General features: G+C 38.6%; 1 protein-coding gene across 2 annotated transcripts; it reads right to left on the bottom strand.

The window, feature by feature from the left end:
* On the bottom strand, positions 1-26289 carry LOC110041548 (protein PHTF2-like). 2 transcript variants are annotated; one of them, XM_089299066.1, is made up of 21 exons: positions 25941-26289; positions 23259-23318; positions 22942-23011; positions 20662-20758; positions 19340-19448; positions 18390-18425; positions 17384-17478; positions 16052-16176; positions 15017-15207; positions 13876-13933; positions 13002-13087; positions 11778-11876; positions 11406-11476; positions 11114-11210; positions 8274-8405; positions 7363-7449; positions 6563-6627; positions 5438-5534; positions 4518-4613; positions 3965-4090; positions 1-3136 (listed from the first exon to the last, which is right to left on the bottom strand). In XM_089299066.1, the coding sequence occupies exons 1-21, from the start codon at positions 25977-25979 to the stop codon at positions 3116-3118; spliced, it is 1857 nt and encodes a 618-aa protein (XP_089155192.1). In that variant the 5' UTR covers positions 25980-26289; the 3' UTR covers positions 1-3115. The 2 variants fall into 2 exon arrangements, with proteins under 2 accessions (XP_089155192.1, XP_089155193.1); XM_089299067.1 differs by having other exon boundaries at positions 16052-16173.
* Between the last annotated feature and the right edge of the window lie 738 nt (positions 26290-27027).

The following is a 27027-nucleotide window of genomic DNA, read 5'->3' as shown; positions in this document are numbered from 1 at the left end:
GACTGTAACAGTGTTTTTAATTATTTATCAAGAGAGTCTACACTCTTCATTATTTGCTTGCCTATATGCACAACCCTCAACTTGTAGTCTGTCACAGACAGCAAACAGAAATCAACAAAAGTACTCAAGCGAGTAAATAAAACAGCTTTAACGGACTAACACTAAATCCACAACACGGATATTCCTGTGAGAGGCTACCTAAGAGCCACATAGTACTGAGTGGCATTTATAGTGCAACGAGTGTTTTTTCAGTGACAATTACAATTTAGTCAAACTTGGTCAAGCTACTATGCTTTAAACCTAACGTTTTAATTTGTTTTTTGTTTTCCTCTCTCTAGCTCCGTAGGTTTATTTTGCAAATTGAAATATCGAGCATATTTGTATAAGCATACGTTACGGCCCTTCTGTTCCAAAAGCTACAAATTACCGACTAAAGGAGTTAAGTTTCAGTTTGCCAGTTCTAGGTCTGAGAGCATAAACACAGAGGGCCTGGGATCAAAGTTTTGTTCTTTATATATTGTCACCATGGAAACAAGTCGTCTAACATCACTACCGCAATGCCGGCCTTAAAAAAAAAATTACTGAATAAACTAACATTTTGACACTTCGTAACCATCACAGGATACAGCACCAACTCATTCCGAGCTAGTTCTGTGCAACTTCTACTTTTGAGTACGCTAGACCAGACGCAGGCAGTTGCATTAGAAGCTTATGTAATTCAAACTCCGAGAGAAAATTTAGCGGGTTTATTTGCCCGCTCATAAACAACACATACATGAGAAAGACTTTAAATAAAAAACATGTGCAAAAATACAACAATGTATTAGTGAAGCCCCCGAACTTACTAAGTTGAAAAAAGAAAACACTTTGCACATAACGCTCCTTGTAAGGTTCGTAGCGTGACCTACTGATCAACAAAAATGTCACGCTAATGTCACGCTACAACCACCTAACGCAAAGTGTACTTGTTTCAAATGTTACAGAAAAATAATTTTTTTTCGTGAAATTTCTCACTTTACATTTTGTTCGTAGCATGCTTAAAAATTCCTGTTCATAAATTGTTTTCGCTTATTTTGCAAGGAGGACTTAAAGACAGGAATTGAAAAAAAGAAAAGAGGGAGGGTATGATGAAGTTTTTACAGCAGCTAACTTTTTCTAAATTTTGATATATCGATATGATCACATCGGAGCTCATGTCGTAAAATGTTGTCAATTTCACACTAACCCTGCGTAGGCGCTTACCATAGGTTTTTCAGATCATATGCCGCCAAATTATACTTTGAATTACCTGCAGTCCATTACCTGCATTACGAATTACGCTACACTGCACTTTAGAGCAGTCTTCATTTGAGAGTCGAAAAGTAATTGGTTTTCCATTACTACGCTGGCCAATGACCATTGCCTTAAAAAACTCGCGCCACATTTTCATCCAATCAGAAGTAAAGCCAAAACTGACCGTGACGCGTTTGCGCACGTTTTCCCGCGCTTTGCGTCAGCTACACGTAATAAGCTTGAGTTTTGATTGATTCACTGAATTGTCCGTGCCCTTTGTAATTGGCTAGATTGATTACTTTGGTTTTGGTTTACGACACTAAATTGAAAACTGCTCTAGGATGTACTCTAAATTGCACTTCGTGCAAAACTAGTGCCATAACCATGACAGCTAGCTAGCTACTTGGCAGAAACTTACATTTCGCGTATCTCTCGGCATGATGCATCTCTCATTTGAACACGTCGGCTTCACATACAGGGTTCGTACACATTTCTATACGAAAATTCAAGACGTTTTCCATACTTTTTCCAAACCTTTATGTTATTTTTCCAGATACAAGGTTTTGAGTCCAATCACACTCCTAGAACCATGATGTACTGGGAACGCACAGTAACCACTATGCAATGTGGCCGAACACCGGATAGTAATGCCAGGGGAGTGGGGGGAGGGAGTTCTCGAGATTCTACGATTGAACGTTTTGGCTAAGACGGAATTTCATGAAATTCCACTAACTGACCAGGATTTCACTAAGGAATTAGGACGGTTTACGCTGAACATGCGAGCAATAAAGGCAAAAATAAAACTACCGAAAAAACCTCATAGCTTGGTAACATTTTGAATCTTATCGAGATTTCAACGCTCAAGCTGACCCTCGAGAGAAAATTGAATTTGAAGGTATCTATATTTCAACTAAAACGGACGTTTCACGTCACTTCAAACCAAAATAACGCACGCTTTCAGCATTTTTACGAGGTTTAAGGTTAACTTCCTGGAGAATGCTTGAGAATTTAATCGTAGGGTCACTTGGAACTAATGAATGTAAGTGCTCAAGATGTTTCAAATAGTACTTTAAATGTGACCGTGCTATGATAGGAGTCCATCACTAGCAGCGTACAACTTCCTTACTAATCCAATTTCACGACACTTTCACAGACTGGTCTAGGCCTCTTTTTCCGTGAAATAGGTCAGTTCCGGTCTACGTGAGCGAGCATCGGAAAGGAAAAAAATGTTTGTTTTCTTTTTAATCTATCGATGAAATGATGACGCCAGTGAATAATTAAGTCCGTGCTCGTGACTGGTCACAGAGGTTCTTGCGGGGGTCTGAATTCGCAGTAAATTCAAACTAAAAATAGATCAGTCTGTGCAAGCGCCGTGAAAGGAATATGTGGTAGTTGAACGCTCCTGGTGATGTGCTCCTGGCTATGAGTAGATTTTCAGTAGATAACTTTTTCACTTGTTGCTCGAACTTTGAACGGAATCCGTCTTAAGCACTTGCTGTTGCTTGGAAAAAAAAAGAAACAAAGGAAAAAAACCTCGACCTTTCTTTCCATTTTCTTTTTCGACTAAATCTTTATTTTCCATACTTTTTCCAGTTTGCAGATTTTTACACTTTTTCACGAATTCCAGACTCTCCGAACCCTGTATATAGCTGCCATCTACACGAGGTTCCAACGAAAGGCTAGCGAAGGTAACTATTAGCAGAAAGTCTTAACAAGCGTGATCAATGTAATTTCCACTTTGTACTTGGTTATAATAAAATCTTTACAACCTTCTTTACAAGGAAAAAAAATAAATGTGTGTGATAAGCTAATATGAATAATTTGCCTTTCCATCAGCCTACTGCTACGTCTTTATCTTCCACACCTAGAAATGAGAATTGAAATTAAAAATAATAAAATAAGACATATAAATCATTGAAGTGTTGACGAGCAATCTTGTAGCTCTACTCAGACTAGGTTCCAGGAGACGCGGTGGACTAATGGAGAGCGCGCTGGACTCCGGGTCAAGCGGTATGGGTTCTAGCCCTAGTAGGGATCATTATATTGTGCTCTTGGGCAAGACACTTTAGTCTCACAGTACCTCTCTCCACCCAGGTGTATAAATGGCTACTGGCAAATTTCATCCTGGGGGAGGGACCATCCTGGGGGAAGTAGAAATACTCCCAGTCGCTTCATGCCACAGAAACCGGGATAAGCTCCGGCTCGTTTCTTATCATCTTACAAAATATGCTAAGGTATGTAACTGGCTCATTCAGCCTAGTGTTCATCATAGTATAGATGTACATAACATTTTAGAGAGCTAATGAGCTCATTTTGACGACAAGAAACTACTTTAGCTGCTGAATTTTCCTCTCACTTCGTTTTGGGTTTCCTGGCCAAAGCTGTTCGAAGGCTGGATAACACTATGCACCGGATAAATCGCTATCCAGTGGAAAAGAGTTAACAAAACAAACCACGCTATCCAATGGATAGTGATATATTCGGTGGATGGCGTTATCCACCCTTCGAACAACCCGAGCCTGCAGATCATTATGATAACAGCTAGACCAAGAAACCCTTACAGCGTTCGTGTTTCATCCAGAACTCTTAGAGACACACACCTAAACCCAACCGCAGCCGTCGCACGGTAGTCTTATAAAAGGTCTTAAATTCTCAAACGAGCTTAAATTCAGCCAAGCAGTATTTCACTGACCTTTAGTCTAAATCCCAGTAGGTCAGACATGACTCCAGAGAACAGAGAAAGTACTACCACACGAGTTATGTTATACAGAAGAGGGTTCATGGACAGTCCTGACATCTTGAACGGGCTCTCGATTTCCTGTCAAGATAAGCCACTGTTAGTACCACACACACACTGAGCTAGAAAGCAGTATGTGCTTGTCAACTATGTCAAGGTAATTTGCTTCATGGTTTCTCTCTCCGCTCAGGCTGCCAAATTGATGTTAAGGAAACTTCATAAAAACACAGTTAATCTGACTCAGGGGTGGGGTGCGGTGGGGTGGAGGACGGGGGGTGGGGAGGCAGCAATACCCCTTGTCGCTAGTCTTGTTTGAAAGACAGGAGATATGTGAAGACTTTCCCTTCACCACAACCTTCTTCTTTAATCTACTAACGTGAATACATCAAAGACTAGTTGGAATAACCCTCAACATACTTTTCGAATCATCCTCGACATATGTACCTTCCATAAAAACTCCGCTTACGGCAGTAAATGTAACGAATAATACTGAATTAGACAGAGTTACCTTAAGAAGTTTCGAGGCTAGTTTGAGCACGTGGTTAGCAATTGTCAAATCTTCTTTCTTGTGAGGGGCTTTTTCCATCTGAAGGTAGAGATTGATCTACAACACAAAAAGAACAGCCCAGAACCTTAAGTTTCTAAATACTTAATGTGACATATCAGGAAGACAAGCGAAACTAAATTGGTCTGATATCAAGATTTAGTCCTTCACCACCATACGAATAAAGAAGATAAATTGAACTAATAAGGTTAATAAGACGCGGTTTTCCAGGAGAACCGAGAACGATGATGAATCAGAATGCTGGAAAACTGTCACACGTTTTACGATATCTCATCGGTTGAATGTAACTAAACGGTGTTCGGTTCCCCGCCAAAATACGCTGCGTTCATCAGAGCGTTCGGTTGTTTCCCGCCCAAAAAGCAGGATAAACTACATACAACAGATATACAATGCTTTCTCGTGATATCAGTAAGGGAGTAGGAATGACGCACTAGTGAAAGCGCTCGCCTCCCGCCAACGTGGCCCGGGTTTAATTCTGGCCCTTTGCCATATGCGTGTTGAGTTTGTTGTTGGTTCTCGCCTTGCTCCGAGGGTTTTTTCTCCGGGTTCTCCGGTTTTCCTCCCTCCACAAAAAACAACATCTCCAAATTCTAATTTGACCAGGATAGAGGACCCGTATGAAAACCAGCTAGGGCTGATCGTCTTATGAGGCTTCCTCTCTAAAAAATATTGTTATTTGTAATATACTGACAAATATCCTACGAGTTATACTCAGTATCTAAGGCCTATGTGGGTTTCTTGCGAAAATTCATGGTCAGGCAAGGCTGGTTAAGCCAAGTTGGTCAGCTAACGTTACCTACATGCAAAGCACATTTGTGATCAGTGTAACATATTATAATACCTGAATTTTTTTTTTTACTGACCTGCTCTGTAAGCAGCCCTGAAGTATTTGTGAATTTACTGTTGATCTTCGATCCCAGGGTCATGAACCGTAGAACATAAACTGACAACACAAGGCACCTGTGAGAAAAACAAAAGTAAACATGTAAACATTGACAACTGATGCACAATAACGAAAGGCTAATATCTTTGTCAAGTATGCTAAGACAATATCATGTTAGTTGGCTGATTGATTAATTGGTGGATTGATTGACGGGTTAATTTACGGATAAAAAAATAAACTGAGGAAGCTAGCGAGCGAGTAACAATAACAAAAGTCGTTACTAATATATAGATTTAGGCCAGCCTAAAAGCGTAGCTCCTGGGCCGGGTTGTTCAGATCTCGATTAAGCTAACCCAGAAAAAGGTAGAATTGTGATTTGAGTTTTGTAACTTTGCGGTGAGGTTTTCTGTTTATTGTTTAGCCTTCTGTTTTGAGTTTTAATAATCACTATATACACAAAACAAAGCAGCAAAAAACATTTGTATAGAAGAAAAAGTTATAATTCGGTTAACTTTTAATCCTGGGTTAGCGTTAACCGGCTTCCGAACAATCCTGCCCTGTTTTCAAGTTAACCTGAATTGAGCCCACGATCCAATCGAAAACCAACACTTGGTCAGCGGTCAACTTCAAAAAAACACGTGACGTCGATGAGCTGTAAACTTGAGCCCACGTTATGGTCACGTGATACTGGTCAGCGGATACCTTGTTTTGACAGGTGTCAACTGATCACAACATGGATGTCCAATGTCAAAGAAGTACACGGTAAACCAAGGCTGCATGTCTCTGTATTTGGAGTATGGCAGCCATGCTGCGCGACTCCGTCGTCGTCGTCGTGCGTACGCGCCCACGAGCAATACCGCTAGCCATGATAACCATGAGAAAATCAACTCATGGGTTTCCTTTTCTTTCCTATATGAATATGGGGCTCCGGTTGGCGGCCCTTCGGGCCGCCGGAGCTCCGCTATTACTAGACTGGCTGGCTCACTAACACAGTGAGTCGCTGTTGTTTGTTTGTTGTTGTATTCACTGACCGACCGACCGACCGATTGACGACTGACTAGGGTAATTCAATAATTTTACTTCCAAAACACAACTGTTCACTCACCATATAGACACTTCCCAGTTAAATAATATTGAAAGAAATCTCTCCTTTTCGTTTCCTTTTATAAGCTGCAAAGAGACAGGAACCTAAATAACTCAACTGCTAAACACAAAAGAGGCGACTCTACAGCAAGAAAGAAACGACAAAAGAAACTTATCGCAAATCGTAAAAAATCTGTAGTCCACATAGCATGAAGCAGGTCGGACTGTGATCAGGATCTCAAAAAGCCCGCGATTTTGGAAAGATGCGTTGCTACGCTACACATTACCTAGCCTGATCAGTGATGACAAGTTGACATGCGTGCTCTTGCAATTTCGAAAGAGACGTTGCCAGGCAACATTACGTATCCTCATCATGACAAGCTGACGTAAGTACTCGTGTGATGCTGATTGGTCAAACAGAATCCGAAACTACTAGGGTCATTTTACTGGACGCTACCGTTCAAAGACGACTCGAGTCCGACGCTTTCGGTTGCGTAATTGGAAAAAAATTAGATGGGAGTCCTTTCTCATACCATTTTCACAAAAAGACAACTCATTTTGGCTTTGCGCCACGTCGTGTCGTCAGAATTTTTTTCCTTTTGTTGAATAACGTCCAGAAACAGATTCCTTTCTTTGGGTTCATTTCCTGGGGGCATTATGTCACGTGAGTGAAACATAATTCCTTCTGTCGTTTGGACGACAGAGAAGTTGAGTTTGTTCGACAAACCACATGTAATTACGCATGATATGTGCGCAAACGCGATCCATGCTCGAGTTTAAGTTTTCTTTACAGCGCGGGAGAGATCAAAGGGATGTACTAACCTGTACACACATCAGAATGACCAGGATCATGCCCAGTATGAAGGAAGATGACACAATCATGTCCACAGATCTCTGAGGACCTCGCCTCTGAAATACACACAACAGTTGAAAGTTACAGCTCAAGGGAAATCGGGTTACGCTGAGGAATTGCGAAGGGAGGGAGGAAGGGAGGGAGGGGGCTGCCTTGATTCATTTCCTTTTCTACCCGTGCCACCTTGTCTTACTACTTCGTTTTTCTGGTTTGTAGCTTTATTTACCTGTTCTCAAAACAACTGAAGTCACTATAAGGTCACTGGATTAAAACTTTTTCAAGTAATTTTGTGAATACTTCTCAAATTCAACCGAGTAAATACAAACAAGACAAATGGCACTAAAAAATCCTCCTTGTATAGTTCCCTTATGGCTACCCACCTATAGACTAACATACAGGGCATTTTATAGTTTAACTTTTACTACTGTATTCTTGTATTTTTTTTAAACGTAAGATAAACATAATATTCCTACAAATTTCTTTTTGCTGCCGGGTTATCGGTTAATTTCATTAAGATATATATTACTCTCAGTGTGGCTAATATCTTAATTAAAAGTAGCAAAAAGAAACAATTTTTGTACAATCCACCAGCCACTAAACGTGTTTTACCTCAAGTCTACATTAAACGGGTTTATCACGTACTCTACTGAACACTCTGCAGGGGTTCATTAACGTTTTTAGCAGGAGGGCAACTGGTTTCCATAGGCAGGCAAAACGTTTTGAACTGAGCTTATCTTTATAAGAAAAACGTTCGCTCCTCTAGATAGTCAACCATGCGGGCAAAATCCTCCCCACAACTGGTCTGTTTGCCTAGTGCCCAGTCCTTAATGAAACTCCCGCAATCTAGGACTGAATTACTTGCTGTGACGTGTGAACTCACCTTTAACAGTGATCTTAGTGACAGCCAAGTTTTTATATTTCGCACTTTGTGAAGACGAAAGTGAGGTAATCCCGCTCGGCGAGACTTCCTTGAAGACGTAAGCCAACCAAATAATTTAGCGTACAGGCAACGCTGAAACGGTTTGAGAAGCAAAAAAAAAATCAACTGATTGTAATTTCAACTGTTACTGCAGCCAAACTTCATGAAAGCAGACACTATTCAAATGCAGCTTAAAGTGCCACTGAAACGAAATTTTCGTAGGTGAGATTTTTGCTTAGTAATAACGTTTCAACCTTACTTGGAAACACTGCAGACTTTTTTTTCGCATACGGTAAGCGAAAACTGCTTTTTCAGCCGTTCGAAATTGGCTGGTTAAGCCCAAAATTGGCGGCCATCTTGGCGCGGCCAAAACAGCCTAGTGACGTCACTGGTTGTATTGCTCTCATGCCCCGCTGAAAATTTAGAGTGATTATGGGAGAAGAGAATACTGTTCGAAGCCCCCCAAAAAACATCTTAAGGACATCTCAGGGCTGTAAAGCAGATAATAACTGTAGCCTTAGACATGAAGAGGTGGAGAGTCGATCCTGGGGCTTTTCAGTCTATTTAATTGGATATTTTATGTAAGCAAGCAAACGAGTGGGAGTTCTTAGATCGCAAAATGATCGGGACTCTTAGTGAAATGGCCAGCACTCAATTAAACAATATCTACACTCATAAAGTTAAAAGACATGAAAACAAGAGAAAGCGGCTTTTGAAAATATTATCCGCAGTGCTGCTGCACGAATCGTAGCAACAACGTTTCGAGTTTTCGAGTCGCTTCGCTTCGAGGAAACCGGACGCTTTGTGAGTTTCACCGCGGACGAGACTGTGCCACAGTGACCTTTAGTCTAGTTGTATCTGCTACATCCTACAAGTTATCACAACAGCAACAATTTAAGAAACCCTCTTCTTTTATGTGAGGGAGCGAATTTAAACTATAAAGGTAAACTTAGCTGCCATGACCCTACAATTATATGTTTTCAGGAAACGAGAGAAAGCGTGACAATGTCGGCGGCGAAAGGTCATATATGCAAATTAGTTCAAATTCTGTTTAATAAACCTTCGAAAGGAGTGCAAACTAGTAGCCTGCAGAGCAGGCGAAATTTTTTCGAGCGAGCGCTCACAGCGTAAAAAGTTTAGCCGCCATCTTGAATTTTTCATGTAGTGGAAGACTGGGGAGAGAAAGAAAGTTTTACCAAGGGGGTGAATGATAGGCAAGAGGAAGGATAGGGGAGGGGTGGAGCGAAGAAAATCTCTTCTCATTTTTCCCTTCCCCCATCCCCCACCGTCTAACATGGCGGTCTAACATGGCGGTCTAAAAAGGCGGTCGCAAGGTTGTAACGCTAACTCGCGCCAATAAGACGCCTGCACTGCAGGCTAGCAAACTAGTGACGTTTAACGAATTGCTTTGAACTTGAATACTATTAAATGAAGATCATAGACATAAGTATGTGCTAAAGAACTCCAAGTTATCCATCGGCCGTGAAATATTACAATTGGGAGATACGTGTAAAAGAGAAGCGAAATTCCCACTTTGTTTACACTGATACGTATGCGGCGATAAAGCAAACCCTGCTGCGGATCACAATTTTCAAAGATACATTTTGTCTACCACAAGAACTCTCACTTATTAGTATCATAAAAAGATGCTCTCTGTGTGCAAAGAAGTACTCGACTCAAAGCTTGTGGACCGTTAATAACTTCATGATTGTGCGGATGGCTGATGCGCTTACGGCTTTTAATGTAGCAAAGTTGCCGAGGATATATTCGAACCTTGTTAATAGACCTTAGATAAACGTGAGAATCCAAATTTCAGAACCAGGCTGAAAACAGACGACGAAATATCGTGTTTAGGCTTCAGGACGTGATACAAAAGTTGCCACACTCGTCTTCGAAATCTCCAATCGAGTACTCAAGATGTTTGAAAAGTATACTGAGCTGTTCTAATCTGTAGCATTCATTTTGGTGAATCTACATTCTTTGGCGCCCTCCAACGTTTATGATGTGTATTTCCTGTCAAGGCTGGACTGAAATTACAAGGTAGGAAACTAGTAGGTATCGACAATATGAAGAATAAACTTAAATAAATCAAGTGAAAACAAGAGAGAATCTTAAGCGCTTCTTGCGTGAATACAACCAGTGACGTCACAAGGTCCTTAAACTCGGTTCCAGAGCCCGGACACAGTTTTGCTCCAAAAAGTCGATTTCAGCAGCTAAAAAGAGCACTTTCCTTTAGGATTTGACAGAAATAAAGTTCACCATTATTTTAAGCACGTTTGAAACTATAAATTGGGCTAAAAAAAGAGAGTACGAAAATTTCGTTTCAGTGGCACTTTAACAATGTACAACAAAAACAGTACAAATTGCCGTTTAGAGTTTTAGACATACCCTATTCTACGCTTTGAAGGACAAAGTTCTTCCTGCTTCCGTGATAAATATACCAAGGGCAAGATACATCTACATAATTTTGTATTCGGTATTGTAGAGAATGCCATAACGTCTGCTTATCTGTGATTGGTTAAAAACCTCGTGAGCACATGCCATCAATCAAAGTCAATTGTAGCATTTTTAGCCAGTCACCGTTTGGTTTATGGTAAATTTCCTAGATAGGGATGGATTTCTAGCTTTCCTTTACCATTTCGTATCAAACTCAAGAAGGCAGATTATGAGTCTAACAAACGACTTAATCGTATCAGGAATAGATTCCTGATCAAAAACCAAACTCTCCCGAGGAAAATTACTGAGAAAGTATTACAGCAAGTAATGAGAATCTTGTTGTTGATCAAAGCCCTTTCACTGACCTCTCTGTAAGATTTCTCTGCAACACACAGCAGAAAGAAAAACGAGAAACTAAGGAAGAACCTCTCCAACATGCTAATGACCACAATAACACGAGACCTACAAAGAGACAAGATTGAACGTCATTAAAAAAAATGGAAGATTAGGGCCCTAAACGCGACAAGGTGTAGCCTGGAAGTCAAATACCAGTCCCGGCACGCCTTCTGAGCGCCAGAGAGCTGCGTAAGAACTATATTAAGCAATGCATGAAAATAGGTAACTACTAACAGCATATGAATTATTTAACATACGTACCACATTGAATACCCAAACATTTTGCACAAGAGATCTTCTGTATTATTGGTTAATAGGTTTCCAATATTCCCCTTAAAACAAGAGAGAAAAAGATAATTTTAATTAGCTGCCATTAACAATGATCACTGAAAATCCCTACTCATTAATTGATATTATTAATTAATAATGTAATTCTCATAATGAAGATTATAATCAATTAACTGACTGTCAGACGGGTTAACCGACTGAGACTTCGATAGAGACAGACAGACAGACAGACAGATAGATAGAGTGGCCAGCCAACTGAATGACTGAAATGTCAGTCATAAGCCTATGGACATTACACATAGCAACAAATAGAATGGCAGTCTAAGCTACAGCCAAAGAACTTACTGTTGTATTGTAGAGGCGAAAAAGTAACGGAATAAACGCTAGCAACACAGAGACCACAACAGAAAACTGTACATAACCTGTGTGGCTCTTGTGAGTATCCTAAATGAAATGAAAACATAAAAGTGTGTAAGTAATTTTTTAATTAGTTTACCACACTGTTGCTAAGCTCTGGACTGGTAAACTAAATACTGACCAGAGGCTTCAAAACAAAGGTGTTGAAAAAAGGAACGCATAGATGTACAACATTATTATCAGTGGCAGATCTAGGGGAGGGGACCGGCAGTCCAGCCCTCGCCCTCCTCCCCCCTTTTTTGGGTAAAAAAAGAAAAATCACAGTTCTAAGAAAGAAAAGCTGGCAGGGCAAGCAAAAAAAACGTCCCCCCCCCCCCGTCCCCCCTTAACTCATGGTCTGGATCCGCCACTGATTATACATCTAAAATGTGTTCAACAATGTTTACAACTGAGTTAGTCAGTTACCCGAAGAACTTCAGACAGGATATCTAACAGGGCATAATATTTTGCAGATAACGCCAGGGAAATGTCAAAGTAACTGCTGCAGGAGATGATGAATTGCACAAGCTTAAAACCACATTACAGTCTTCCTGTGAGTGCCAGTCCTCAAGAAATCACTCACCCCTATACAAGTCGGTGTCACACAAAATTTGCAATGTAACTGATTTCCCCTCCTTTACACATCTCATATGCACATTCTGAGGGGATGGGGGCTTTATTTTTCTCATAAACTTAACCTTTGATGACATTAATCTTAGACCACTAGAATTTCAACCTGCAGTGACACCAGAGACCCATTGATGTCTGGCAATTAAATACAAATGATCTAATCCACAGAAAAAAAATATATTGTTTGCCAAAAGAGGAAACATAAGACATTGAAAGCATATTGCTAGCAATAGGCCATTTTTCCTATACAGCAGCCATATTTTTGAATAGGCAATTTGCATGATGGTGTCATTTGACTACAACTTCCTGAATCCTTCACTTTTTCTGTTTCTTATGCTAATTAGGGTAATTGTTATTAAACCCCATTGGGAATTCAAAATTAAAATAATAAAGAGAAAACGAAAGGAGTTCTGGTAGTTGTAGTCAAATGACAACAACAAGCAAATTTGCTATTCCTTGTTTCAAAAAGCTATCATGGGATACTCTGCCAGCAAATTACAGTAGTATTGTATTTGCCTCCTTAGCATTGTTCAATTGACTTACCACTTTATTTGCAATAGTGGCACTGATCTCCATAAGGGTGAGCTGAGCCTTTTTACATTGATTTCCTTCCCAAATAGAAACCATAACTGTGGAGTGGAAAATTTCAATGATCAGAGGAAAACGTGATAAAATTCTGCAAGTGCTTATAGAATTTTCCCCTTGTTCCAGCAGAAAATAATGTGGGGTCCTGACAACTCATGGGTGGGTGTATTAAGACCACCCCTCAAGGGAAAGTGTAGGACTCTTACTGTACTCAGGTTCCAAACTAACAGTTTATTGACCTACTTATATGGTAAAGGTAAAGTCTGCATACAAATCAAGTGGCCCATCATGACGGAGCTTAGCTTGGTTTCTGCAGCATGAAGCGACTAGGGATATTTCTACTCCCCCCTGGATGGGATGCTAGTCCATTTAAGGGTTATCCCCAGGATTTCATTAGACTATGGTACCCATTTGTACACCAATGGGTGAAGAGAGGTACTGTGAGAACACAACACAATGGCTCAAACCCGGGCTGCTTGATCCAAAGTCGAGTGCACTATCAATGAGGCCACCGCACCTCCACACTTATACTTATATGGCTTGACAGTAAATCACGGTTAAATGTTGGCTACATCGGGGAAGACCTAAAAGGCTGCTATAAAGGTGGCCACTGCAAGGATGTTCACCCTGCAAAGCTGGTAGGGTTTCATGAGAAAGAAAAGTGCAAAGAGAAATGGTCAATTTTCCCTTGTAGAAAGAGGAATTTGTAACCCACGTATTACATGTCAAAAGAGGAAACCATACAACTTTTGATTAGTTATAAAAAAGCATGTGTTGGCACGTGTATGTCACCAGAGCAATGAAATGAACTAAACAACAGTGAGCATTCTACCTTTTTCTGCAGTGGGTGGAGGTGTGGGACATTTTTCCAGTCCTGGAGATCCATTGGTCTGAAAACATATTAAATAAATGTGCTGTTCCAGAAAATATCCATACCCTCCCATGGAAGGTTTTCTGGCTTGAACCCCACCCCCCCCCCCCAAAAAAAAACAAAAAAAACTATGGCTTTTGAGATCCCCTCTCCCTTGGAATTTCCAGTAACCCCCCTTGGGGTGGGTCTGGATCTTATCTGGAACCACACAATATGTTCAAAGGCTTTAGTATCATATACATGTAAGTCGTTCTGTTTGATGCGTTTACTTCAGTTTTACAAGGATATCAAGTCTGAATTACAAGCTAGGCCATCTGGGGAGACCAGGGCGTAAGGGTAACTCATATGTCTCAACAAGCTTAACACTGAAGTACATGACAAGCAAAGAAAAATGGATGATAGGCTGAGCATTGGCAAAACATAGCTGGTTCTTGAGACACTCCCTCCGAATAAGCAGTGTTTTGTATCTACATGTACTAGTGTCAACAATACACGGTACTTTCTGAGGGCGATAAAATGATGAATTTCGATATAATCATAAAAACAGCGATGGTTAATGAGTATCAATTTCTATCAATTGATCATTCTATAAAATCCATAACATTTAATTAAGAAATATTGATTGTTATCGATTTATCAAAGGATTTTCCAACATAGATTTTCATCAATTGAACACATTGGGCTTCATTGGAGGGTAACAAAAGGTTAGATAACTAGTCCGCATACGAGCCAAGTGTCGAGCCAGCACGTATCTCCAGTTTGTGTATCATGAAGCTACTGCTAGTCCATCATAGGGTTACCCCAAGCATTAAATTTGCCAGTACCCATTTTAACACCTGGGTGGAGAAAGGCACTATGAGAGTAAAGTCTTTTGCCTAAGAACACAACACAGTGTTTCTGGCCAGGACTCAAACCTGAACCACTTGATCCAAGGTTGAAAGCACTGACCATTGATAATTTAGTTCACCACGCCTGTATAGGAGGGTGCTACATGCTAAATAAATTGGAAATAAACATGGACACTGATAAGCTACCCGGCTTTCCTAATTCCTAAGACTAAGTTACAGTTTCCAATATTTAAAACCCTCAACAAATGGCAGACCTGTTTATCCCAGGCAAACGGATCTTCATCGTTACTGTCCACTTCTACATCAGACACATCACTCTCCGTTGTTGATGAAGTTGTCCCCCCACTCTCACTCAGTTCTTCCTCTGTTTTATCATTGTCATTGTCTTTAGCATTGTAATGATCCATATTCTCTACAGCTTCCATGGCATCCTTGTTATTGGAGTCTGGGAAGAAAAGTAAAAAAATGCCTATTATGCATGAATTTCCACCACCACCAGACTAATGCGGAATGTAATACTTTTTTATCAGGAATTTGACCATCTCTGAAAAATTAATTGTCAATTTTATTCCATTTGAAGTAAACAGTGCAAGCTAACTCAGTGCAACAAAGAGATAATCAAGATTTTAAACAGTCAAGTGAATACTTTTGAGATTCATTGTTCTCAGCAACTCATCGAGAATCCTTTACGGTCAAAAAAGAACTGATATTGAAATACTGTACATGCAAGTATTGAAGCTGTCATAGTCACCAGTTAAACTCATTACAGATAGATGAGCTTGGGAACTGGTGCCTGAAAGGTTAGCGGGGAGCAGAAGCCGTAAGCGGAAGGGGAGTTATCCATGGCAACCCTGGAAGTGGGAACCACCCCCAAAAGCAGCCGCTAACTGGCACCGTCACACTGAATGAATCAGTGGAAACAACTTACCTGACCCATACTTACCTAGAGACCAGCAACCAAGAGGGAGGGACGGGAAGGGGCGAGAATCCACAAAGATTTGCCAAAATACAAAGCAAATGATCCGCAACGATCAGCTGGCAGCACAATATGTGCAATGCAACATGACAGAACAGCCCTGCAAATCTCCAAAGGGCCACCCTGCAAGTCACGTAGTGTAAAAGGGGAAACCACTGACTGCATTGGTTTGAGTCTAACTTTGCCTAAATCATATTTAGCCACATACAAAAAACTGATCATAGAAACAAACAACAAAAAACAATGACCACACAGAACAATAATAACAACAACAACAAAGTGCATTCAACAGTTCATGAAAAAAACAATGTACCAAGTCCTGAGTTGGGGTGCTGCTGTAGTTTTCTTTGCCTTATTCCATCTGCAAGCACTTCATGGTGCACTGTTCCTCCATTCTCTTGTGCACTACCTTTTCTTTTCTGTCTGGCAGCTCGTCTTCTGAGTTCAACATGAAATGAAATATGTAAGCCCCTAAGATTACATTGCTGGAAATATACCAGTCAGTCGTAGGTCATTGTCCAACCAAATTTTGAAAATTGTGCAAGTAGTGGTAATTTAATGCCCATTAAAAACTGAATTTTTGCTTGAAGCCGATGACTTTTACACAAATGAGAGATACATACATGTAGGGCAGCACATTCTCATTTAACCAGAGAAGTTTTGGTTTGAGTCTCATTATAATTATTAGTAGAATTGTACTAGTATACTGATGCAAATGCTGCAATCTAATTAGCTGAGCTACTCATATACTATCAGCCATTGGAGTGCAGTGGCCAGAGGTCTACGAAATGGCGACATTTGTTTTCGTTTTTAACAAAGTTTTGAAGGATCATTTCAACGTAAATGGATATATAAATTCCTGAGAAAACTAAAAGAAAAAAATTAATGGTTTCTTGACTTTATAAATCTTGAATGAAATTATTGAAAAAAATGATGGTGCGCACACACAACTTTAATTTCAAATGACAATTCAAACAGAGTGTTCTTTCTGAGTCACAGAGTTTAATAATACATCAAGAAGTAATTGGACACCATTATTCAAAGTAAATTTCAGTTAGAAGTCTACTAAAACAATTAGATTATTCACTCTTGATTTCTATGAGCGAATAGCTGATTCTGCCTTTGGCCTCATAAATTATCACCTCATAGAAATCAAGAGCGAATGATCTAATTGTTAATTAGAATATTAAACTGGTCATCATTTTGAAGAGACTATTCAACACAAGCAATTATTGCATGCACACAATAACAAAAAATCACTTTTTGCTCTTGAGAGGAAGGTTTGATTTTATTGTTGTAATTAAAAGTATGGAGTTTACTTATTACTTCTCAAACTCATTCAATAATTCATCAAGTTTAAAGAAAGGAAAACGTGACCCTGATGGCCGATGTTTAGATATCTGATTTTAATTAGAATTTTATTTCTCCATTTTCTCCTTAGTTTTATTCACATGCAGTTGATAAGATATATCAAACACTTAAGACAGTGTTTGACCACATTACCAAACACCGCAAAGTTCTTCAAAAACACTCTGCTGCACATTGTATTTTTGACTTTCTTCTCGGTGTTTGGAAATGTCATCAAACACGGTCTTTTATACTGGTATTACTAACAATATGATTTTAAAAACATTTTTATTAATACCTTCTGTTAATAGTTTTGGCTTTTCGTCTTTGAGATGAACTGGAATAGTCTGTTGATACCATGTACATGTACAACACTCCAAGCATCACCATGATCTGTAAATTATTAAGCAACAGGAACATTACATGGATGTAATAACTGTGCATGAAAAGGTGAAACAAACTTGCATTGTAATTGACAAACAAATTTCAAGGCAGCCTATTGTTTGAGTGGTTAATTAAAAATAAATCACAAACATTCTTACAAAAATTATTATTTACTGGTATTTAATATTCATTATTATCATATGGCTGTGTCTCACAAGGACTGGGAACTACCACATTCACGAATTTGATTGGCTGAAATCGATATTGACCGCGGTCTAGATTTTCCCATCTTGACTGGCACCTAGACCGGTTTCATTTTGCACTGAAAAAGTAGCAAACTAAAATACAAAAATGTTCACTATTTTCTTTTATTTTCTTCTCAATCATTTATGGAAGTGCCAAAAAGCCTAATGACAAAAAAAGTAAAGAGAATGAGCAAATTTCGGCAGGTTTAAGTTAAGTTCATCGCCGTTCACAAGCAAAATGTCAGCAAACCAGTTTCATTAAACAAATTAAAGTTTTTTTCTTTGCCATATAATAAACATCCTATTAACCAAGCTAAGTCGGTCTGTATGGGAGAATCTTGACCTCCAGCTTGTGTATAGACTCACTGCGTTCGCTCTGTGGTCGGTAAGAGTTAATTATTATTATTATTATTATTATTATTATTATTATTATTATTACTATTATTATTATTATTATTATTATCATCATCATAATTATTATTATTATTTTTATTATTGTTATTAATACCCAGGTAAGTACTATACATGCATGTACCATTCTAAATGATTGCTACCACAATGGAACAACATTTTAAATTCATATTGCCTGGGGTTGATATGTAGCTAAATGTAAAACATGGCCTAATATAGCTCAGCGCCTTTTACATGTAAATCAGCTTGATCAACTTTTCATACCAGAGCAGGTCCACATGCCTCTGACCATGTTACAACCTGAAATAAAAATGTAAATATTGCTTTAAATACACCTGGTGATAAAGCTGAAAGAAAAATGTTACATCAGAAGTACAGTAAAACCTCTCCACAATGACCACAATGGGGACAGAGAAAAGTAGCTGTTGTCAAGAGGTGGCCTTCATGGAGAGGTACATGTAGGGGTGTACTATGATGACCATATCATGCTTAAGTGGCCGTTGCCACTGTGGAGGGGTGGCCATTGTAGAGACTTTAAAACAGAAGAGAATGTATGGACAGCCCACAGGGAAATACAAAAGTGGCTGTTGTGGAGAGGAGGCCAAAAGTGGAGCTCTGACTGTACATAATCGACAACTTAAAAACTGACAGAGCTGATTTTGTGATATTTTCACAAAACAGCTCCTTAAAATTTTTGGGCTTGGCATTTTATGGCAAAGTAAAACTGCACCTCTCTGAAAGCATCCAAAATACTATATATTTGGCTGTGAGTTAAACATAAAATTCATAACTGAGGTACAGTGTACAGTAGCAGGGCAGGAACAAAATTTGAAAGTCACTTGCCCAGTGGGCTAGTAAGTTTCAGCTTTCACTTGCCCCCACTTAAATATTACTTGTTGACATGGCGACCAGTGTTGCAATCAGAGGACAAACACAAACAAAGTACATGTATGCTTGTGTGGATTCCTAATTAATAAGTCATGCTTTCAACTCAGTGGTTAACTAATCTTGCAGTCTTGAGTTTTGAAATAGCTTTTGACTGGAAATTATCATTTACATGTATCAAGCTGACATTTTCATTCAGACTAATAACACTAAATTTCACTTGCCCACAGGGCCACTGAACTTCTGTTTTCACTTTCACAAAAGGAAAATTTACTTGCCCCGGGCAATCAGACCTGGATTTTTTCTGCCCTGGGTAGTGAGCCACTTACCTTCCAGTGCGATTCCCATTCTTGTAAATAAATAATGAGTACCAGGACTTCACATAAATAAAGAAACAAAAACAGGAACCACAACTTGGGAGATAACTGCTGTATCCACCTGAAAGAAATCAACAAACAAACAAACAAACAAATAAATAAATCAACCCATAAAAAATAAAAGAATAAAAATAGTTTTTATTAACCATACAGTTATAAATGCCATTTACGGGTTCTCTTAACATCCAGTTAGACTTAGTTTAACTAACTCTAACAGTAGAAACCCGGTAACTCGAACTCTGAAGGGAAACAAAAAACAGTTTGAGTTAGCAGGGCTTTGACTTATTGGGGCCGATTGAATATCCAACTTGCCATGTTAATATAGTTTACTGATTTTTCAGCACTTCAGTATACAGTGACAGCTAAAGGCACCGCATCCAGTAGGACTCATAACATCGGGAAATGACTGTCAGATATGTGAACGGTTGGTCACACTAATTAAAATCAAATTGCTGTGGTGTAAGTTTTGAGTGTTTTTACCAACTACACAACAAGAAAAGCTAATGGGATGACATCCCTGGTGAGTTACATGAACCAGAATTCGAGTTATCGGGGTAAATTTTTATCAAGGGAAACGTAATTTAGTTCAAGTTAGCGGGGAATTTGAGTTATCTGAGTTTGAGTTAACTGAGTTAAAATGACTGAAAAGTGGGGTCAAATCCATGGGAAAATGGGACTTGGTTCAAGTTAACAGGTGAGTTTGCGTTATCCAAGTTTGAGCTACCGGGGTTCTCCTGTGCATGTATTTGTATTGCACTGCATAAATGATAAATTTTTACATTTCATTAACCCTCAGCAAACTATTTGTGACAGTTCAATTTTAAATCATTTTGAACTTGACAATGGTGTCATGATGACACTGAAAATATATTTAGCAATAAACCACTCTGTAGATACGGGTTTGCTGGCCCAATAAACCATGCGGGATGTTGGGAGAACACAAGAAAAACTAGTAAATCACAAGCTGTTAGGCGAGTGATTTACAAGCTTTTCGAGGGAACTCGAAATTTAAGAAATTTATGTGTTTTCTTTTTCTGATAGAGTCAAACTAAACTCGTCCAGCAGCTGAGTTTTTGTATAATTGTTTTGATCTTCTAGTTGTCATGAACAACCAGATAACTGTGAATATGGATCCCTGATATTACAGCTTGAGGAAAATGTTCCGTAAAAAGGTAATTAAAAAGATAATTGGTTAAATTAAAAGAAAAAGATTAATTAAACAACTATTACTTTTAATCTCTTGTTTCTACATGTAGTATAAAATCTTATCTCACCATGATCGAAAGAAAGGAAATAAAAGAACTCTGATCACTCCTTTCTGTGTAACTGCAAACCAGGTATGTACTGGCTTTGTCTTAGGAAATGTTGAGCCTAAAGCACAAACAACGGTGGTATTAAGTTAGTTACTCATTATTAAGTCATAACGTATATTATCTAATCATGAGTCAAACAAGAAATAATCAAACTGAAAAGACCATTCCACAAAAGTGATGTAAACTGTTCATTCATGTACATCCATCTTCACCACTTGATAAATAGACCATTTTTGTATTCTCGGTATTGGACTGGAACTAGCTTGCAATGGAGGCTCATGCGGGGAATATCATTACAAAGAGATTAATGTCATTTTCATTTGAAAACACTCCCTGCATTAGCCTCAGTTGCGAGCTAGTTCCAGTCCAATACCAAGAATAAGAAAACGGTTTATTATCATCTTTTTCTTAGTATACTATCTAGTAGACAATGTTCATTTAAAGCAAAGTCTATTTTTGAACCAAATGAATTATCAGGGCAGTGCTTGTGTTTGGTTTCTGTAGGATGAATACATACATGTACGTGTGTGCGTACTCCCGGGGTTATCCTGTGCATCTACTTTGCTCAGGTGTACAACAATAATTACTTATAGGGTTCAGGGGATAGAGGCACTCAGTAAAGAATCTTGCCCAAGAATTACACACCATGACTCTGGCCAGAAATAACTAGAAGCAGAATCCAGTGCACTAACCACAAGGGAGCCGCGCCTTTCACTTTTTGATTGCTTTGACCAATCAAAAGCTACAGAAACCTTTTAGACTTAAAAATCCTACCCCAAACCTAAACTTTTGAAAAATTTTGATTGTCAAAGATAAGGCAAAGATTAAATGTAGTACATGTAAGTACTGTTGAAGTCTGCACTTGCGACTATTATAAAGTGGTCCACATCAACAGAACTGACCTTGATTTCTACAACACTATACACTGTACTAGCACAAAGAAATACATGTTCATAGTTCTTTTCAACTGAAATGATTCAATTTAGGCCCCAGAGTGCAAATTTACATGCACTTTTGGTAACTCAAGAATTAAAGAGGTCAGCACTTATTAAAGATGAGATATATGTTTATTTCTTTTCAATAAAATAAGCACTGGAATTACGTGGTACAGCGCTTTAATGAACTCAAGATACTACAGTCTGTGCAAGATTGCATTGGAGGCGCTTATACACACTGTACATGTATAATATTGGAAGGAGATGCCTATGGGTGGAACACAAGCCACAAGCAAGTACACTGTATTTCCACAGCTCTTTTGAGCTCTCCCAATCTGTCATGAGTGTTTCGAAACTTGATAAAAATTATGAAGAAAAAAATTCCCTTTAATCATTTCCTTTAGATTTTAGAAAATGTTGCAAGAAAAAAATGGAAAATTTGTAACCTAAACAGTTCACGATACACGTAAGTTATGTAATTTCTATTGAGTTTTAGTATAAATCTACTAGCGTTCTGTCGTGAATGCCGTTCTCTGATTGGCTATCCTGCTCACTATCTATTCTGTTGTAGATAGTGAGTAGCATAGCAGGGTGCACTGGGGACCGCTTCTTTGTGTTTTTGAAGTATCTTTGAATAGGATTTAGATAAAGTTTTGAACGACTACTAGGTTTAAAACAATTAAATTTGCTCTCGATTTCTATGCGTGATAGTTGACTCGGGCTGCGCCCTTGTCAACTATCGTGTGATACAAACATCAAGCTCACATTCTAATTGTTGAATAGATTACAGGGTGGTATATAGGTGTACACGTAACCTGGGGCCCATTTCTTGAAAGCCCCGGAAACTTTTCGGGCCCGTAAAGCCATTTTTAGTTCATTTGTATCTAAAAACAGAGAAGTGTATACACCTGAAACTTCTTGTTTGAAGGTAACCTCTGTTCATAATAAGAATATGTGAATAAAACAGCTCTGTAATTGTAAGGTTCGAGATTTTGCTATGGCTTTACGGGCCTGAAAAGTTTCCAGGGCTTTCAAGAAACAGGCCCCAGGACTTGAAAAAAACTCCAGCTTGCCCTAAAGACAAGCAGCTCTCAAATATGTTACTTGCCCTGTGCAAGTCTTGTTTACTTTTTTTAAATTCAGTTGGCAGACGTGCCTGGAGCCTTGCCCATCTGGCAAGTGAAAATGAAAAGGCCAATGTACATGTACTTGCACAGAGGGCAGATATACTTGTCCCAGACAATGGGACGGCACTTATTTCGAGCCTTGGTACTGCAGGTCTAAGTTGTTACAAATGTTAACATACCAATCACAAGATCAACATCTATTAGTTCTGGTTTTAGACCACCAGGTTTCTTTGGAACATGAATAAAACCCTGTCAGGTAAAACAGAGAGATCAATCATGGCAAGTCAGTATCAACTGGTAATGAGAAATGGCAGCTGTCAGAGATGCTGACAGGAAGTGGGACTGGTAAAGGTGCAATCACAACTAACTGGGTTTTTGACAGTTGATCATTGATTGTGTGATAATAATTCATATATACACAAGTCATGTATTATATTTCTTTCTATATAAAAAAATTTCTTTAATAGCAGTTCATCAACAAATTGTTATTAGTTACCGTTTCCTGCTCTTGTTCCTCAAATGATCTTTCCCAGGAAGCTTTATCATACTTTCCAAGCTATAAAGAAGAAAATCAATAATATTATTTATCATGGGAAAATAAATCATCAGGCAACAACATAGACTTCTAACTTACATGTATATGTAGTACACAGATCTGATCTGAGAGAATATTGCAAAATAAGATGAAAAAAAACTTGCAACCCCTCTCCAACCCATGTCTGTCCTGGTAGCTCTAGTCACAAGTGACATCAAGAATGGTGCAAAAAGAACTTACAGTGAGAATAAACAGGTCATGATGGCTATGGGGTATCAAAAGTGTACATTAAAATACACTTGTTAAAAGCCGAATTCTGACTAGAGAATAAGAAACCTGTCTGGATGGGTCACTCATCCGATGAGTTTTCTGTTTTAATATGAAAACTTTTCTTTAAACCTACATGTACCTAGTTTATAAATTCACATCATTACAGATCCGAGGCCACTTATAGTAGGTACCCTAGTTCTAGTCCCTTTGGCATTATTTTCTCCCAAAATGTGACCACAACACCCGTCTAAGTAAGAATTTTTGACAGGTTTTGATGTGTTTCTTGTCTTAACCCTATTTATAACAAAATTCTTGACCATGACTGGTTCTCAGCGTTCCTGTTTGTCACACAAGCGGTTTGCAATCATGTGGGTGTCCAATAACAGGTATCCAATTACAACTTTTGGTAACTGTATACATTTAATTGGATACCTACACCATTTGCACATTAGTTATGTGTGCTTTATTGGCTTTTCTGCTGCTTTGGTTGAAAACCAAATTCGGAAAGATCTTTTGTCTGTTCTTTTCCATATGTGGAAAAGTTTTCTTTATCATTCATTACCATGAATAATAATGAAATATTTCTCAAAGACTGATGGGGTGGCAAGAGGAATGGAAAGGAAACATGGCAGAGGTCATTTTCATGGTTCTCAAAAAATTTTCATTGAAAAATCTTGCTATTTTAGTGTTTATGTTCTTCTTGCTGTCTCCACTTTTTGCACGGCTAAGAAAGTCTTGAGGTCCCAATTTGTTTGTTTGTTTTTATAAAATAAATGATGTCTGAAAGTCTTTGAACCCGAACATCTCAACCTTGTTATCAAAACACTCTGAAGTCTCAGTCTCACAATTGAAGAAGCCTAAATGTCTCAGCCTGCAAAGTAAAATGCTAGTCTCGCCTTCTCGCAAAGTCTTGCATTTATCATTCACCACCCCTGAGAGATAAACACTCTGATTCAGAGTGTGACAAACATGTCTGGCAATAAAAGCAAGGTAATTGCTGTCCGATAAGGATTAAGTGAGTTAATTTAAATCGGCAAATGCCAATTAAAGTTAAAATTTGATATTCCATTCTGACTGTCACTTGAGGTTTGTAAATTCTTTGTAAATTAGTGTAAGCGTGAACAATTGGGCAATCCAAACAGGTGATTTCGTAAAGTTGAAAAACATGATGAAGTTTTGGACTTGCAACCGAACAAACATTTGAGCCAAAAGCATTAGGTACTTAAGCAATATTAAATAAATAAAACCATGCAAAAGACACCATAAATAGCAATGTTGGTGTCACACTAAAGCTGACCAATATTAAATAATGCAGTTACTCCGCAAACCAGAACCCTGCATCTTATCTGTTTTAACTTACAAATTTGATTAACCCAATCTGTATGAATCAGTAAAATAATTATTCAAATCTTTCTCAATGTAGTGAAGCTGTGCAGATGTCCGCCGTTCTGATGAAAAATACCAAAACCTTAAAATAAACATTTTTTTTTAAATTGAATTTTATAAGGGCCAGAATTGCCGTTCAAAATTTAAGAATTATCGAGATGCCCACAATTTTACCCCCACGTAGATTTACCGGAGGAAACAAAACCTAAACAATTAGAAATTCAAGATAAGAGATTCTAACTGCCATCTGCCTAGCTGATAAATTTTACAAGTTGATTATTTATCTTTTTGTTCGAACGGCGATGATATACTGAAGTTTCAAAAACCCAAAGACTGCCATCGTTACAGCAAGAGGTAGGTTACATAACAATATGATGATTAAAAAGTCTTAATAACAAATTTAAGCTTAAGCTTATTTAGTCCAAAATCAAGCGAGTACAATTATCCTCGATTCCCAAAAACAAGAAGTACATGAAGCGAATACTCCACAACTCCATTTGGTCTTTTATGTAAATTTTGACTGGGTAAATAAAACTCCAAGTCAAACAAAACATTTTGAAGAAAGCTATAAAAGCTACACTCTACGAAGAAAAGAACTATAGATATTTATGTAGCAAACCAGGATCGTTTTAAGTTAATGTGAAGTGTCGTGAAGTTTTCGAATGGTTTAAGTGTGATGAAAATCAGTTGAAAGTTAACATCTAGCTTACAGTGAAACTGTTTTGTCAAACAAAAAGAATTTCAATTTCAGTATTTCGTAAAATAAGTATCTGGTTACACAAACTGTGGGATAATTTTAGCGAGGGGAGATATAAATTAATTTAACAATATCCATGTTAATCAGCGGCACCAATGCTACAGGAAAATTTGGCTGTCGCTCGGTTTTGCGCGGAAAGTAAATAAGATCATTCCACCGGAACTAACGTGAAAACAGACGGCTAAAACAATTTTGTACTGTTCCATAACAATAAAAAAAACTTTTCTTACCTTTTGTTGAAACCAGGAAATGCTTTGGTCAAAAGCCATTCAACTCTGAACGGCCGTGAGAAGACGTTTTTACCGGCAGGTCGCGCGAAGATTGTGACAACAGGCAAGATTTCTCACGTGTCTACCTCAAAACTGTTCAACGAAAAGGAAAAAAATTACTCCAAGAATCGAGTCACTTGTGGCTCCTGCGTTGAAATCTTGAATTTAGCCACAGCTTTTCGAAGAGCTTTAGAATGTTACAGCATACAGACACAGTTCAAGTCTGATCAACAACGCCGTCACTTCGTCGCGTTTATATTCAAGGGTTTTTCACCGTCCGTGCATCTTTGATTTGTCGCGGGCTCAATGTGACTTAGGTCTAGAACCCAGGCTCACTCATGTTTTTGTCACCTTGCTGAAGGACTACTGACGATATTTAGAGAATTCATAGCGGAAAAAATTAAATAAAACAAAACAAAACAGACAAGAAACATGAGAGTCTATTTTTGTTTCTGATCGTTCCCTTGTGAATAAAACACAGAATTTTTCGCCTCTCTGAGAAAAGGGAAAAAGAGAATCGATTACGGCCAAGTACTTTTCCACCTCGTGTGATCCCGGAAATGCGTTTGTCTACAAAACTCATGGTGATATTAGCTGATATTAATTTCCTTTCCTTTCTTTTTGTGACCTGCTTTGATGACGAGGATTTATTAATACCTACCCGTACACCAAGGCAATTCTGCCGCCAGAAATTCGAATACAACAGCAGAGTTAATTTGTATCAGTGGAAACCAGCCTTCAAAAGGAATTTCAAACATAATTCGAAATTCCCAGGGGCTGGCAGCCCCTGGGTCTCCGAGGATGGTCAGTGACTTGATATCGCAGGATATCAAGACAGTAGACACGGCTTCTGATTGGCTAATTGAAAATTTGAGTACGGGAAAGTACCGTCAAAGTAAACGGGACAAAAATGATAAACGGAGACAACGATAAATCCAAACTACGAATGGCAGCAAATGACAAAAGAAAAATATTGCAACGTGAGGTGCGCCAGCTGGAATAACACAGATTGCAAACAGCTGAATCAAAATCACGAAATAGCCAAAGA

The sequence above is a fragment of the Orbicella faveolata genome, unplaced genomic scaffold (genome assembly GCF_042242905.1).
Source record: "Orbicella faveolata isolate gen_17 unplaced genomic scaffold, um_ofav_v1 contig_34, whole genome shotgun sequence".
NCBI lineage: Eukaryota > Metazoa > Cnidaria > Anthozoa > Scleractinia > Merulinidae > Orbicella > Orbicella faveolata.
This window is presented reverse-complemented; position numbering and strand designations above follow the sequence as displayed.